The following is a 17,500-nucleotide window of genomic DNA, read 5'->3' as shown; positions in this document are numbered from 1 at the left end:
TGGCTGTCTCGTCAGAGACTGCAGCAGATCAAACAGTGAAACAAACACGCCCGGTAGCTCAGTGGTTAGAGCGCTGGCTTCACAAGCCAGAGGACCGGGGTTCGATTCTCCAGCCGGGTGGAGATATTTGGGTGTGTCTCCTTTCACGTGTAGCCCCTGTTCACCTAGCAGTGAGTAGGTACGGGATGTAAATCCAGGAGTTGTGACCTTGTCGTCCCGGTGTGTGGTGTGTGCCTGGTCTCAGGCCTATCCGAAGATCGGAAATAATGAGCTCTGAGCTCGTTGCGTAGGGTAACGTCTGGCTGTCTCGTCAGAGACTGCAGCAGATCAAACAGTGAAACACACACTCAGACACACACACACACACACACACACACACACACACACACACACACACACACCGTAGTAGTAGTGGTTAGCATGCTCGACTCACAATCGAGAGGCCAGGTTCGATTCCCGGAAAGCGGCGAGGCAAATGGGCAAGCCTCTTAATGTGTGGCCCCTGTTTACCTAGCAGTAAATAGGTACGGGATGTAACTCGAGGGGTTGTGGCCTCGCTTTCCTCGTGTGTGGAGTGTGTTGTGGTCTCAGTCCTACCCGAAGATCGGTCTATAAGCTCTGAGCTCGCTCCGTAATGGGAAAGACTGGTTGGGTGACCAGCAGACGACCGAGGAGAATAATAATTATTACACACACGCACACACACCGCGTAAAATGGTTAGCAAGCTCGACTCACAATCGAGTGGACCCGGGTTCGAGTCCCGGGAAGCGGCGAGGCAAATGAGCAAGCCTCCTAATGTGTAGCCCCTGTTCACCTAGCAGTAAATAGGTACGGGATGTAACTCGAGGGGTTGTGGCCTCGCTTTCCCGGTGTGTTGTGGTCTCAGTCCTACCCGAAGATCGGTCTATGAGCTCTGAGCTCGCTCCGTAATGGGGAAGACTGGCTGGGTGACCAGCATACGACAGAGGTGAATTACACACACACACACACACACACACACACACACACACACACACACACACACACACACACACACAAAATAGGCGTCACATGATTTGCCCCAAAATATAAGCCAAGAGAGGAAAGAAAAAAAAAAGACTGGTTCAATGTAAGGTGTGCCACAGCAAAGAAAAAGAGGGACGAAGCATGGAAAAAATGGAAGAAAAACAGAAATCTGAGAAACAAGGAAAATTCCAAATTAGCAAGAAATGATTACATGAAAGTGAGAGGAAAGAGGAAGAGAGAGAGAATATGAAAAGACATCGTGGAAAAATGCAAGGAGCAGCCAAAACTGTTATATAAATTCATAAATGGAAAAATTAAACCGACGAATGCTATTGAAAGACTGAGAGGAGAACACGGGATAATTGATGATCCAAAAAGCATGGCGGAATTATTAAACAACAGATTTCAACAAGTTTCTAATCAAGAGTCCAAATATGAGAAGCCGCATGATCATGAGGAGGGTGTACACTTGGGTGAGATCAAAATAGAAAAGTCGGAAATATATAAATTGATGGAGGTACTAGAGAAGGAAAAACCGATTGGACCGGATGAAATTTCAGGTAGCATACTGAGAGCATGCAAGGAAGAACTGGTAGGCTCTATACACGACATCATAACATGCTCAAGAGAAAGTGGACTGTGCCGATGGAATGGAAAAGGGCCGAAGTGGTCCCCATGTGGGAAAGAGGAACCCTTAAACTACAGACTGGTGTCACTAACCAGTGTGGTGTGCAAGATGTGTGAGAGAGTGATAAAGAAACAATGGATTGAGTTTTTAGAAGATAACAAGTTAATCTCGGACAGACAATTTGGTTTTAGAAAGGGCCACTCGTGTGTAACAAACTTACTGAGTTTTTATTCTAGAGCAGTAGACATAATTCAGGAGAGAAACGGATGGGTTGACTCCATATACCTGGACTTAAAAAAGGCTTTCGACAAGGTACCGCATTTGATACTGCTATGGAAGTTAAAGAATGAAGGAGGATTGAATGGGAAGGCATTAGAGTGGATGGAGAGTTACCTGAGAGGAAGGAGATGAGAACGGTAGTAAAGGATATTAAATCGGAGTGGAGAACAGTAGAGAGCAGAGTGCCACAAGGGTCGGTGTTGGCACCTATACTTTTCTCGTATACATAAATGACATGCCAGAGGAGTAAACAGTTACATGAACCTATTTGCAGATGATGCCAAGCTGCTCAGACAAGTAAAAAAAGAGGAGGACTGTGAAATATTACAGGAGGACCTTAACAAGATCTGGAGGTGGAGTAGGAAGTGGGAGATGGAATTCAATGTGGATAAAAGTCATGTTATGAAATTGGGAAGGAGTGGAAGACGACCGGAGGGGATCTACAAGATGGGAGATAGTGTAGAACTGAAGAAAGTTAACAAGGAAAGGGACCTAAGAGTGACTATACAAGAGAATAATCAACAGGATAGCCATGTGGACAAAATATTTGGCGAGACATACAATTTGGTAAGAAATATCATTGGCTTTCCACTACATGGATAAAGATATGATGAAGAAACTGATATCCACTGTGATCAGACCCAGATTAGAGTATGCAGGGGTGGTGTGGTCCCCACACAAAAAGAAACATGTACGGAAATTGGAGAGACTGCAAAGGATGGCAACAAGATAGTACCAGAGCTAAGAGAGATGACATATGAGGAGAGACTGAGGGCTTTGGATCTACCAACACTGGAGCAGAGAAGAGAGAGGGGACCTAATACAAGTCTACAAACTAATGAATGGAATGGATGTAGTAGATAACGAGGAGCTGTTACTAAGAGATGAAGTCACCAGTAGAAGCATAAGATGTCATCATAAAAAGTTAAGGATAGGAAGATGCTTCAAGGACGTGAAAAAATTCAACTTTCCACAAAGAAGTATAGAGGCATGGAATAGCCTGAGTGAAGATGTAGTGTCAGCAAGGAGTGTGCATAGCTTTAAAGAAAAGTTGAACACATGTAGATATGGAGACGGGGCCACACGAGCGTAATGCCCAGGCCCTGTAAAACTACAACTAGTAAATACAACTAGGTAAATACACACACACTCTCTCTCTCTCTCTCTCTCTCTCTCTCTCTCTCTCTCTCTCTCTCTCTCTCTCTCTCTCTCTGTGTGTGTCTATCTGTCTGTCTGTGTGTCTGTGTGTCTGTCTGTCTGTCTGCCTGTCTGTCTAACTGTCTGTCTGTCTGACTGTCTGTTTCTCTCTCTCCTACTACTACTACTACTACTACTACTACTACTACTACTGCTACTACTACTACTACTGCAACTACTACTACTACACTACTTCACTGCTGCTGCTGCTGCTGCTGCTGCTGCTGCTGCTGCTGCTACTACTACTACTACTACTACTACTACTACTACTACTACTACTACTACTGCTGCTGCTGCTGCTGCTGCTGCTGCTGCTGCTTTCATCCTCCTCCTCCTCCTCCTCCTCATCCTCATCATCTCATCATCATCTACTGCTGCTACTACTTACTACTGCTGCTACTATTTCTATTACTACTACTATCACTACTACTACTACTACTGGTACTATTACTACTACTGCTACTATTACTACTACTGCTACTATTACTACTACTACTACTACTACTACTACTACTACTACTACTACTACTGCTACTGCTACTTCTTCTTCTTCTTCTTCTTCTTCTTCTTCTCATGCTCCTCCTCCTCCTCCTCCTCCTCCTCCTCCTCCTCCTCCTCCTCCTACTACTACTACTACTACTACTACTACTACTACTACTATCCCACCGCTGCCACCATCAATGTCCTGGTACCGCTGGCACCATCAATATGTTCTGGTGTGGTTGAAGAGAAACACCGGGGCCTTTCCCTGTGTTTATTGTAAGATACAAAAGCGTATTGAGGCTTAGTAGACTTGGTAGCGAGTAGCCGTGGAGGCTTGAGAAGTAGCCAGTGGCCAGAGCGAGACTTGTAGCCGGTAGCGGCTAGATGAAGCTTGGTAGCAAGCGTGATGATGTAGAAATTACAGTCTACACACTGGAGTGTGACTGTAGACAGTAGACTGTAGAACTAGACTGGCTGTGCAGGACAGTATAACCAGTCAAAGAGAGAAGGCAAGCGGATTGCCAGGCAGAGCGTGAGTCTGTCCCCGTAGCTGTGTTGGGAACAACTGAATGCGACGTCCTGTGGGGTGGAACAATACCCACGGTCGTAGTACATCATACGGTAGAACATTACATTACTCCGCGTTAACAAAGTAGTGTCTATCATACTATTACTATTACTATTACTACTTCTACTACTACTACTACTACTACTACTACTACTACTACTACTACTACTACTACTATTGTTTTCTACCACACAGGAATCATCCGCAACGCAAGAACGAAAGAGAAAAGAGGAGACTTCTGCTGACATGATAGCCTGATGCCCCAGAGAGAGAGAGAGAGAGAGAGAGAGAGAGAGAGAGAGAGAGAGAGAGAGAGAGAGAGAGAGAGACCCATTCACTGCAATTTGACATTTTTCATTCATTGCCAACGAGTGTTTTCATGTTCTACAGCCACATCAAAACATTGTACTACTGATGAATTGCAAATCTATTATTTTCTATAAATCGTATAATGAGCGTTTTCAAACCCGCCTCTTGAAATATTTTTAGTCATAGAAGACAGGAAATACAGAAGCAGGTAAAGATTTTCAGAGCTGCACAATAGGGAATGAAGGTAAGAGTCAAGAATAGGACCTCCTTCTTTTCCTCCATCCCACCCCTCCCCCCACCTGCTCCAGCAAGCTTGGGGGACTGTGGGGAATCGTGGGTTTTAGGGGGGGAGTCAAAAGAGGAGAAATATGGTGATGAGAAAAATTCTAAGGACAAAAACAGCCGTTTTTAACGAAAAATTAGGAAAATTTGATAATCTAATCTACCCTACCATAACCTAACCTTAACAAACCTAACCTAACATTTTCTAGCCGGGCGGCTGGCACACCTGTCTGCCGCCATATTAGAAATCACTGGCTGGAGCGTGGCTCGCCGAACACCGCACATTCCCGGACCTATTGCAGCGTTATTATTCATTTGCGGCAGGTAGTGTACTTACTGAAAATGTTGTAAATAGTAAGAACAAATCATCTAGAGTTTATTGTACGAAACTGTAACAACCAACCAAATCATTGTGGACTTAGATTCTGCAGGCACCGGAATATTCATTCAATTACTATAGCCTTACAAAAGCCGTCCCCACATTAAAAACATCACAGACATGTTGTTTAGTAAGTACTTTATCATCTTGCATGCTTGGTTTAATGATTAGAAAGGAGGTCCTATTCTGGACTTTTACCAGAATGAATATTGTTTAACTCTTGCATTGAAGATGTGTTCAGAATAGGAGCAGAAAGTACAAAGTCTAGTGCGGCGAGGACACGAGAGGAAAAGAAATATCAAGATCAAAAGAACAAGATCAAGAGAACACTTGTAATATAAATAGCGGTAGAGAATAGCAATATATGCAACAAACGGCGATAAGAGAGAGACCGAAGACAATTTTAGGTAAGAAGTTGGTGAGATGAAAAGCTTTTGACTTCATCTTCTCTAAAAGAGCTGTATGAATGGAACGCCCATACTTGTGAAGCATACTCCATACGAACTGTTAAGGCCCGTGTACAGAGTTAATAGCTAAAGGGTGATAAAAACTGATGAGAGGACTCAGAACGTCTAACTTAACATTAGCTGTTTGGCTAGAAATGAGATGTGAAATATCCAATTTGAAATAAAAGTTAAAAACAGACCGAGGTTGTTCAGTGCAGAAAGGGGGAAGATTTGAGTGTCACTAAGAGGGAATAGTCATTTGATAGATTGTATGATTTTTTAAGGGTCACGAAGGTGGCAGGATAGAATTCTGAGGAACACCACTGTCATTAAACTTAAAAGAATAGTGACCATCCACCATAGCAGAAACTGTACGACCAGAAAGGAATCTTGAGATGAAGTTGCAGAGGAATGGATAAATGACGTAAGTGGGTAGTTTGGAAATCAAAGCTTTTTTGCCAATCTCTCTTTATCCAAAGGTTTTGATATGCCTAAAGCAATATTAAGTTTCATCCAAATCCTTAAAGACTCGATAAAGAAACCCAGATCACCAGTAGAGTGGCCACGACGGCCACTCTAGTTATACAACAAATCTCACCACCATAACTGACCACTGTTTCCCACCAGCACCGCACCACTCAGCCGCAGCCACAATAGCACCTCTCCATATCATTTACTGCATTATTACGTTCAAACAATTAGCTGCAGCAAAACTATAACAACACTTATACATATTTTTTATGCTTACCATAGGGGAAATGTCACGAAGACGACCTTCAGTCCAACCAACAGACGCCCTGGTGTTGTTATTGTTATGGGCTTATAATCATAAAAGAAACATCAAAGTGTTTAACAAACTTAAGAAAGTTAATTTGATCAATATTTGCCCATTCTATTTGATCAGATATATTAAAAAAAAAAGAAACATGAAATATTTGCTACTGTACCATTTTATACCATTGTATATAAAAAAAATCTAAGTAAATTACCATAATATATATATATATATATATATATATATATATATATATATATATATATATATATATATATATATATATATATTAAAACAAAGAGGTGTATATATGTTGCCTCTTGTCAAATGACAACGCCGCTTCCTGCCGCCATTTTCCAAGACCTTACCCAAACCAGCACCCAGGAACCCAGGCCCAGGGCGTTTCTAGCAAGGTAAAGAGAAGGAGCCCCTTTAAGGGTTTCATGGGGGGGGTGCGGGAGGGCCAGAATGCGTCTGGTCTGCGCATGACGTCACAGCTTATACAGACTACAGGTTACCCTGCCAGGCTGCCTGACAGCTGTCAGTCTCACACACACACACACACACACACACCTGGCAAGGAATACGAGCTCCGTTTTTTTTTTATTGTGGAGTGACTATTTTTTAAGTGACATGCCTGCGGTCAGTAAATCATGTGCTCTGTAATCATAACTCAAATTACACATTTTCACTTATGAAGTTAAGCACTGGCCTGCATTTTATGTAAATTAATCATGTGTTCATTTTGGTTTTAATTTTTATCTTGATTTTGTATTTTTTTTAAATGCTAGTTTTCAAGATATCCGTGGCATGGCCCCCCCTGAGAACAGTCCATGGACCACCAGTGGGCCATGGCCCACAGGTAGAAAACCACTGCACTAGACCTATTACAATTTTAAACTTAAGAAGCATATACTTAGTAATTTTCCTCCAGTCACGTTCCATAAAGTGATGAATTATGGATTAGCCTATACACAGATAGTGTGTTGAGTAGTGACCTGTGACCAATCATAATACAAAAATATTAGTCTACCAAACATGCAGATGGTTTTCTGTTAAACTTCCGTTTTCTTCCTCTCCCCTCTCCCCTTCTCTCTCTCTCTCTCTCTCTCTCTCTCTCTGATAAGCGTTGATGTCACGGAATGTGCGCGGGTGGGGGGAGGTGAAACTACCTTACTCCTTCTCTTTACCTTGGTTTCTAGTACCCGAAAAGACAGTCACGCAGCTAATAGAGCACATTAATTTTATAGTGCGGATTTTTTTTTTTTTTTTTCATTCATCCCATGTGGGCTTTTCACGGGAATTTATGGGCTAAAGGAGGTACTTTTGGGTACCTACCTCCTATCTGAAAGCCCACCCACTATAGGGAACCGTTACCCCAAGTAAAGGCGGGTTCATATGTGTCAATGTGCGACTGAAATTGCAAGTTGCTAAAAGTATCGACAGAGCCTTTCAAGTTGGAACACATTCAGATATAGCGACTGGGAAGTATCGGCTGGTTGGCGGGAAGTGATCGTAAACAAACAGCTACCCAACAAAATGTCTTCCTGCGGTGACAATCAAATTAAATGATCACAAGTATTCAATCCTTACCTCAGACAACATCCTGCAGAGAGTGGCAGCTATTTCATCGAACGTCGATTTGCGTAACCTTTTTTTGCTCTATAATTCATTATTCCTGTCCAAGATGTGCTCTTTTCCCTCACCAATCCAGCATCTTCTCTACACATTTCTGCGTAACGTCACAACGTAAACAAAGTCGTAAATCGACTGAACAAAACCAACATGTTGGTCTTGTTTTGCTCCAGTCACTAGGCACCGCAATTTCAGTCGTATATGTCTACACGTGTGAATCTGCCTAAGGAAGCCTTCTCTGTTCTCGGACCGTGGCCAGGATTCGAACCAGTGCTCTTGGAGACCCCTCGGCCCCCAAATAGGCCATGGTTCTCATACCACCCGTATCATGTGGTATGGTACCCCATACCACATGATACGGGCCATAGTGAAGGTCATGACTGGAGGCACAGTGAAAGACACAATTGCAGGAAGTGAATGCTGCACATCATTCACTTAGAGAATACTGATTACCATTAATAATACTGACACAATGGCGAATGACACTAAATGCAGACAATTTTGAGTTTCAGATGCATTAATTATATACTACAATTATAATCACAAACACACATCCACCCAGCCACACACACACACACACACACACACACACACACACACACACACACACACACACACACACACACACACACCGCGTAGTGTAGTGGTTAGCACGCTCGACTCACAATCGAGGGCCGGGTTCGAGTCCCGGCGCGGCGAGGCAAATGGGCAAGCCTCTTAATGTGTGGCCCCTGTTCACCTAGCAGTAAATAGGTATGGGATGTAACTCGAGGGGTTGTGGCCTCGCTTTCCCGGTGTGTGTTGTGTGTTGTGGTTTCAGTCCTACCCGAAGATCGGTCTATGAGTTCTGAGCTCGCTCCGTAATGGGGAAGACTGGCTGGGTGACCAGCAGATGAACGTGATGAATTACACACACACTATTCGAAATGTTTCTTCTGTTGCTGTGCGTTCGCAAGCTGTGGCGTCGCAGGCGCTGCTCTGTTACACAGAACAAAGGAAGGCTTGAAAACCCAAATCAGGAGGGAGAGGACGTACAGCACAGTGAGGAGTGGTAGAAGTGAGGCTGCCGCTGCGGGAGGCGTCACCAGCAGGCACAGCACCAGGCCGCCAACACAGCGTGCAGCCTCCAGCGCCGGCGTGTACCAGGTTTGGTTGTACAACATCCCTGCAGAAGTCAGCGCCGCCACCACACTGCCACTGTACAGCAGAACAGCAGCCTGATGATCGCCCTGCAACACACATGCCGTATTAGATGTTGTTCTGTTGTAGGGGAGGATCCGACCGGTGATATAAGAGATTTCTTTACCAAACACATTATATACTAAATTCGTAAATGGTACGCTGGTTAGCACGAATCTATTGGTCCTGGTTGAAATGCATGGTCCGGCAGTCGGCGTACAGTTCACGCGGTAATCGGGTGAATGGATACAGCTAAAGCATTTACCACCAACTTTACCTACACCCGTCTTTCACAACACCTCTTACATCCTAACTTTCAACTCAATATCAATAAGTGCTGACATCCCACTCTAACATATCTCAGTAATCCAACTCTACCTTTTACCCTTACGCCCCCGTTATCTAAGATTTTCTACTTTTTTTCAATCACACTCTATCTCTTTACGAGTGATGAAAAGAGTTAGATCTTTTACTGGTAAACTCTGGAGCTCCCTGCCTGTTTCTGTATCTTCCCTTCTTTCAACAGTTAAATTTCAAGACACGTCTCCATTTTTCGATAATAATTTGTCTCTTTCCTTCAAGGACTAGCACTTTATTGAGTCTTTATTTTTTGTGATTTTTGTAGTCTTAGGCCACTGCACTTATTACACACACACACACACAAAAAAAAAAAAAAACTCAGGTACTCACGGCATGGGGGGCGAGGCGGCAGGTGAGCATGAGGGTGGCTAGGAAGTGCAAGATGACGTAGGTGTGAGTGGTGGGAGTGGCAGTAGCCTTCATGTACTCACGAGGGTAGGTGACCTGTGACCAACACAACATGAGCATTCGGGTAATATAAGACAAAGAAAGAAAATGAATGAAAGAAAAAAAGTCACTCAATTTATCTACGGAAGGCACTTTATCTTCAATCGTTGTCTCACGTCAAGTAATTTTCCTCACTTCTATAGTACTCAATGCACAGCTTTCCTTCAAGCTCAAGTTCTCTGACCTCTTTAAAATCTACTTTACAATAACAACGGCAAATAGTTGTAGCAGTAGTAGTAATAGTAGAAGTAGTAGTAGTAGTAGTAGTAGTAGTAGTAGTAGTAGTAGTAGTAGTAGTAGTAGTAGTTCCTTACATCTAGTTTGTCCTTGTCCCAGCCTGTCCAGGGGGCGCCAGGCAGCCAGCTGGGTCCCTTGATCAAAGACACGAAGGAGTTGCGCCAAGAGTCCATGCTCCTCATCTTTCTCACTACATTTCTAAAGTAGTGGAACTGCAGCCATGAAACCAAACACAGAGTTAACCAAATGAATACGTATAAGAAAATAAGGAAAGGTGAGGGAAATAGTAAACTTACTAATTAATTATCCATCATTCTATCTATCTACCTGACCGTTTATAAGAAAACAAACATACCTACCGACATATATCCAGTAAGCACCGCCTTTCCATGAATCTGTTTTCTTTTAAAGCTCCTTCATGATTAACTACATGGTATAGATAAAAAAAAAAAAAAAAAACACTAACAACATAAGAAGATAAGAAAAAAAAGATAAACTCCGAAAAGCTATATGCCTATATCTGATCTATACAGCTGGCAGTCCCTGCATAAAACTTCTCTTTTTAATTGCACCCATCGTCCCCTTCTATTGCCTCGGCACTGACACCATAGTAACATAAGAACAAGAATATGAGCGAAGCTACAAATAAGCAGATATTTATAGATGAGGATGATAGTGGGAATAAGTATGTTATGTTCACGAACACTTACGTAGGGACTGTCACATGCAGACCTGGTGGCTTATTGCATCTTCCCTTACTCTGTTACTCATATCAGTGGGGTATCAGTGCCGCGTCAGTTCAGTGTCAGTGAAATCCGTGACGTCTATTAACACACATCCGCAGTGACTCCGTACCACGTGAAATAAGTTATTTCCGAGATGGCAAAGTTTTGAAATATGAAATTGGCAACGATTCCCATCATTTTTGATGAAGAGGAAGAGGCTGAGCATAAGATGAAAAAAAGAAAGTAAGTACATGGCGAATAACAAAAAAGAGATAGTACAAATTCATTGATGTATCAAAAGTTTTTTTCAAATATATTACTTGAGACTGTATTCCTTATACTTTGCCTGTGACACATCATGCAGAACAGAATGAATACTAACCAAATTCAACACACTTGTCGGAATCGATGAAAAAAAAATCAATAAAATCAAATAAAAATTTCGGTGACTCTGCATTTCCATTCCTTGAAGAAATTCTCGCCACGGATGAATGCTTCACCCTAATCACTCCAATATATATATATATATATATATATATATATATATATATATATATATATATATATATATATATATATATATATATATTTTTTTTTTTTTTTTTTTTTTCCACTGCTAGCAAGGACTGAGCTGGTGCGGCTCCGATATCCCTTGATGTGTGAATGAGTTCTTATTCATCATAGTTGGATAATTTTGATGTTGCTTATGCAGATATTGGTGCAATTCGTGAATAAGAGCATATCATAAGAACAATTATTAGTAGAGAAAATAATATTATGCTTACCAAAGCAAAATACGGTAGGAATACGGATTTGTAAAGTTAACCATTAAAATAATTGTCGTAGTATAAAAGAAAACGAAAATATAAATTGCTAACTATTATATTGACTTGATACTTCTAAAATGCTGCTGTGTAACGTGTGTGTGTGTGTGTGTGTGTGTGTGTGTGTGTGTGTGTGTGTGTGTGTGTGTGTGTGTGTGTGTGTGTGTGTGTGTGTGTGTGTGTGTGTGTGTGTGAGAGAGAGAGAGAGAGATAGAGAGAGAGAGAGAGACTCTCTCTCTCTCTCTCTCTCTCTCTCTCTCTCTCTCTCTCTCTGTGTGTGTGTGTGTGTGTGTGTGTGTGTGTGTGTGTGTGTGTGTGTGTGTGTGTGTGTCAGAGAAAGAATGTGGCGGCAGCAATAGCAGTGACGGTGGTGGCGGAGGTGGCGGTGGTGGTGGTCGATAGATTAACTGCCTCCTTCACTTAGTAACTTCCTAACTAATACAATAATTAACGGATGAATGAACTAATCAACTAACTATTCAAATTATTCATCTAACTAACTAACGAAGCAACTGGTGGTGGTGGCGATGGTGGTGGTGGCGATGGTGGTGGCGGTGATAATGAGTCTTTCAAACAAACAGATCCCTCTGATCTGGTCAAGTGGAGATTGTGTTTTCATCACGTGTTCCTGACTGCCTGACTGACCGACTGACTGACTGAATAGCTGACTGACTCTTTTTTTTATATTTTTACGACCTTCTTCACTGCCACCTTCTTATGTCCTCCTTCACTCTCTCCTTCATTCTCTCTTTTTATATCCTTATGTTCTTATATCCTCTCCTCATTCCCTCTCTCTTTTCCTTCCTTTATCATTCACTCTCACTCACTCACTCACTTACCTGATGCGAAATAGGGTTGAAGAACTCAGGCTGAATTAAAATGCCGTAGACAATCTTCTGTTCTTTGTCAGGGGCCTCGAAGGTGCCGAACAAGTGGTCCCAGAAGATAAACACACCCCCGTAATTCTTGTCCAGGCAGTACTTGTTGGATCCTGAAACGCACAGAGGAACTTGAAAAAAAGAAATGCAAACAACATGAGAATGGGACACGAAGAGGAAACCGAAAAGAGAGATAGAAGAGAAATAAATAATGGATATGAGGAAAGATAGGGGAAGAACAAACAAGAAGAATGAAAAGAAGAGAGGAAAGAATTATGGAAGCAAGGGTAATGAATATGGGATGAGAGAAATTAAAAGAACAGGACAGAAGAAAGAAGAGGATGAGGTGGAGGAAATAGAAACACCTCCTTAGTCCTTGTCTAGACAGTACTTGTTTGATTTTGGAGCGCACAGCGGAAACGTAAGAAGGGATATACATGCAAAGAAACGAATTAAGAACAACAGGCATTTTAGTCTTTGCGGATACTAAGGACACTCAGGTATTCACTAAATTCTTCCAAGGTATGCAGATAAAAGTAGCTCCGCAATTTTTATTCAGTGAGAGCTTAGGGGATTCTAGCGAGGCGAAAAGGAATGGAGCAACATAAAAAAGCTTATACAAAGGAAAACACAAAGAGCAACAGACATCCCAGCGAGACGGAATGTAGTGACGTAGTATAGGTACAGAGGAACATAAGTAGGTAAATAGGGTGTATCATGAATTCCTGCGAACATTGCTACACATGAAAGTACAGGTTAATATATAAGTCGAAAATTCTCTATGTATACACTTTGAGGCATTGTTTAGCTGTGGTGTGTAATTCAAGCATGACCTAACGACAGACGGGCAGACGAGTTACCATGGGGAATGCAAACACCTGGATCTCCGTTAGTTAATGCATGACAATGTGAATAATTCAGTCATAATGTCTACAAGATTTGGAGGTTTGCTGTGATGACAACAAACAGCTGATTTACCAATATACATTACACAATGATAGTATGGATGTAGTAAAAGACAAATAAAATAATAGGTATGTGACAGATTAGCAATCACCTGATTTGTTGCGAGCCTCACTCCTTCCCAGGCAACCTACTATCTAATCTGTCGTTTATTACATCTCTCTCTCTCTCTCTCTCTCTCTCTCTCTCTCTCTCTCTCTCTCTCTCTCTCTCTCTCTCTCTCTCTCTCACCATGGTGGACGCGGTGGTGATTCGGCGTATTGAATACATATTCCAGAGGGCCCAGGGACGGCACGGCCTCTGTATGCAACCAACACTGGAAGAGGAGGTTGAATTGAGCGTGGGCCAGCATGAGGGAAGGTGGCACCCCGAGTAAGGCCAGCGGCAGGTAGAATACCCAAGCGAAAGAGCGCTGCAGCGGGGAGTGTCTCATGCCCACAGACACGGTGAGATCCTGGCTGCTGTGGTGCACTTGGTGAATGGCCCACAGTAACATGATCTCTGTGGGTGGGTGATGGATGAGTGAGTAAGTGAGTGCGTTAGATAAGTAACTGATTGGATTATGTGGGGTTTGGTGAGTGGGTTAGGTGAGTAAGTGGGTGGATGATTGGATGATCGATTTGCGTTGTGGATTAACTGACTGACTGACTGACTTACTAGTTTGATGAGTAGCTGAGTTGATAATTGGGTGTGAATACAAGGAGTAGCTGATACAGTTACTACTGCTACTACTACTACTACTACTACTACTACTACTACTACTACTACTACTACTACTACTACTACTACTACTACTACTACTACTACTACTACTACTACTACTACTACTACTACTACTACTACTACTACTACTACTACTACTACTACTACTACTACTACTACTACTACTACTACTACTAAGAAGAAGAAGAAGAAGAAGAAATAGATAAGTCAAATGCAGTTATAACCTATCTTTGTTTTTCACTACATTGCTTCTATCTGACTATCAATTATATGCTTACATCTGCTTCGATATATATCATAATTGCTGTTTGGTTGTTCTGGTGTTACTGTTCTAACTGTTACTGTTTTAATAGTTTAGATATTGCTATCACTGCAAATTTCACGATAGCTAAATGTAAGTTATCTATTACTGTTTGTGCTTCAACATGTAAAGTTTTCAACTCCATCACTATTAATGCTACTCGTACCAACATAATCATTAAGTATTACCTAAACATCATTTGACTATTACTGCTACTACGACTGTTACTTCTATTGCTACCATTATGACTCCCACAACTACCAATGTTGCTTCTTCCACCACAACTGCTGCTATCATTAGTATCACTATTACTACTACTACCACTAATTACAACTACAAATACCACTAATATCTATCACTACAACTACTACTATTACTACTACTACTACTACTACTATCATTACTACTACTACAGCTACTACTACTACTACTACTACTACTACTACTACTACTACTACTACTACTACTGCTGCTGCTGCTGCTGCTGCTGCTGCAGCTTACGCTGCTGCACTACTACTACTACTACTACTTCTGCAACCACCACCACCATTACTTCCTTTGCTGCTGCTGCTGCTACTACTGCTGCTGCTGCTACTGCTGCTGCTGCTACTGCTACTACTACTACTACTACTACTACTACTACTACTACTACTACTACTACTATTACAACTACTACTATCTACTACTACTACTACTACTACTACTACTACTACTACTACTACTACTACTACTACTACTACTACTAGTTATTGATTCTATACGTACCTACTGCTACTACTAACACCGCAACCTGTACGACAGACCTGCTGCTGCTACTATAGCTGCTGCATAGATCAACTTAATCAACTGTGTAGCTTATCTCATCAAACATTACAATGGCTTCTAATGTAAAAGATTTAATGGAGCTTGATATACTTATGAATGAAGACAAATATAAATGCAGACAACCTTTTCGCACAATGTAGTCACATCACTTTTCCTAGACCTCAATACATTAACCCAGACGATAATTCTTTACCCATCAAAAATGGATTTGATATTCTTACTTTAAATACTAGGTCAATTTCCATGAAATTTCCATCTTTTGTTAGTAGTATTATATGTAATTTAAATCTTAAACTCATTATCATTGGTCTTGCAGAAATAGGGTTAAACTCTCACCTCACATCTCTTTACCAACTGCCAGGCTACAAAATGCTTTCAAACTGTAGGAATGTTTCGTTCAGATGTCGAGATTTTTAGGGTAATTAATTATTCACGTGATAGCAGAAGCAATAATGTAGTTTCGTATGTCCACAATTCAGAACAGTTTTGCTTAAAAACAGTGTATAATGTAGCCTACAGCTTCAAAGTTATTTAACTGTTTTCCTCTTCAATTAAAACAGTTGTTGCAAACATATAGTTATTCCATATTCAAAAAGAAAATAAAAAATCTAATTTCTTAGTACCTACATATTTATATATTCGTGCATAATCACAATTTTATTGTATGTAGGTGAATCAAATACATCTAGAAACAAATTAAGTTTTTAAATTAATTTTGTGTAGTTTTTTTTATATTGTTTATAATATTACCAAGCATGCTGACAACTTTTTCAGATATGTTTGCCAGGGAGCTTCGGCTCGACAAACAGGTGTTAACATTTCAATCAATATAGATTAATGTATACTTGTATGTTAAAAAGCATTGAAAGATTATTTACATATTTACTTACTATACTACCACTAACAGGCGGAATGAATGACAGATGGACAGATAGAAATATACTTCTACTACAATTACTACTTCTATTACTACTACTACTACTAGTCTTACTACTACTACTACTACTACTACCACTACTACTGCTACTACTACTACTACTACTACTACTACTACTACTACTACTATTGATTCTAATATTATCACCAAGCCATCACCTACCATGACTAGCGCGATGGAACCAGTAGTAGCCGAGGTCCACCAGCACCACAAGGGCCACCACCGCCAGGAATGAGTCACCCATGGGTGGCAGGAAGGCGTAGTTCTGCCATAACCACATGTAGGCCCCGTACTCCGTCCCACGCACCAATACCCTGAAGGTACAAACATATGCAGGCACACTTACACACACACACACACACACACACACACACACACACAGAGAGAGAGAGAGAGAGTGCATGTATTTACCTAGTTGTAGTTTTACAGGGCTGAGCTTTATGCACGGGGCCACACGAGCATAAAGCCCAGGCCCTGTAAAACTACAACTAGGTAAATACATGCTCTCTCTCTCTCTCTCTCTCTCTCTCTCTCTCTCTCTCTCTCTCTGGGCTCGTAAGGTCTATTCTGGCCTGTCGCGTTCATGTAACTTCCCCCTCCCCACCTCTCTCTCTCTCTCTCTCTCTCTCTCTCTCTCTCTCTCTCTCTCTCTCTCTCTCTCTCTCTCTCTCTCTCTCTCTCTCTCTCTCTCTCTCTCTCTCTACGTCATTTTATCTTAGGTATCATGACTTGCTTTCCAGGCACCCGTTACCGATGTTAAGTAAGCATGCACAGAGGCAGATGTAGATGCACACTGCCTCCCGCCAGCCACCCCCCACACACGCAAAGACACTAAGAAATAGGGAACAAGAGTACAATATTATGTTGTTTACTTAATTCTCTCAAGGTTACGAAAATTGCTAAATTATCTCTGCTGAATTCAAAAGACACATACAAGCAAGCACGCAAGGAGCAAAATGGAAAGCAACATGATGATAAAGAAGTAAGACATTGTTAATGTAGGTAGTGAAATTCAATGACAACAAGAAGTATGTAGTAAAGAAGTACTACTGAAAAAGAATGTTTGAATATTAAAAGGAAAAATATAAAAAAAATAGGAAAGGAAAGATATTTA

General features: G+C 41.5%; 2 protein-coding genes across 2 annotated transcripts in view; one reads left to right on the top strand and one right to left on the bottom strand.

The window, feature by feature from the left end:
• Nucleotides 1–4,610, top strand: part of LOC123517979 (urea transporter 2-like) — a 17,074-nt gene extending 12,464 nt beyond the window's left edge. The window contains exon 9 of the mRNA XM_045278482.1: nt 4,357–4,610. Within this exon, the coding sequence (XP_045134417.1) occupies nt 4,357–4,419 (63 nt within the window). The 3' untranslated portion in view covers nt 4,420–4,610. The remainder of the gene's footprint in view (nt 1–4,356) is intronic.
• Nucleotides 4,611–8,806: 4,196 nt separating this feature from the next.
• Nucleotides 8,807–17,500, bottom strand: part of LOC123517978 (alkylglycerol monooxygenase-like) — a 22,033-nt gene continuing 13,339 nt past the window's right edge. The window contains exons 4-9 of the mRNA XM_045278481.1: nt 16,549–16,700; nt 13,832–14,101; nt 12,599–12,750; nt 10,288–10,422; nt 9,857–9,970; nt 8,807–9,216 (exon numbers count right to left, since the gene is read on the bottom strand). Of these exons, the coding sequence (XP_045134416.1) occupies nt 8,905–9,216; nt 9,857–9,970; nt 10,288–10,422; nt 12,599–12,750; nt 13,832–14,101; nt 16,549–16,700 (1,135 nt within the window). The 3' untranslated portion in view covers nt 8,807–8,904. The remainder of the gene's footprint in view (nt 9,217–9,856; nt 9,971–10,287; nt 10,423–12,598; nt 12,751–13,831; nt 14,102–16,548; nt 16,701–17,500) is intronic.

This window comes from Portunus trituberculatus, chromosome 43, assembly GCF_017591435.1.
Source record: "Portunus trituberculatus isolate SZX2019 chromosome 43, ASM1759143v1, whole genome shotgun sequence".
Lineage (NCBI taxonomy): Eukaryota > Metazoa > Arthropoda > Malacostraca > Decapoda > Portunidae > Portunus > Portunus trituberculatus.
The sequence above is the reverse complement of the archived record's forward strand: the minus strand, read 5'-3'. Positions and strand labels throughout refer to the sequence as shown.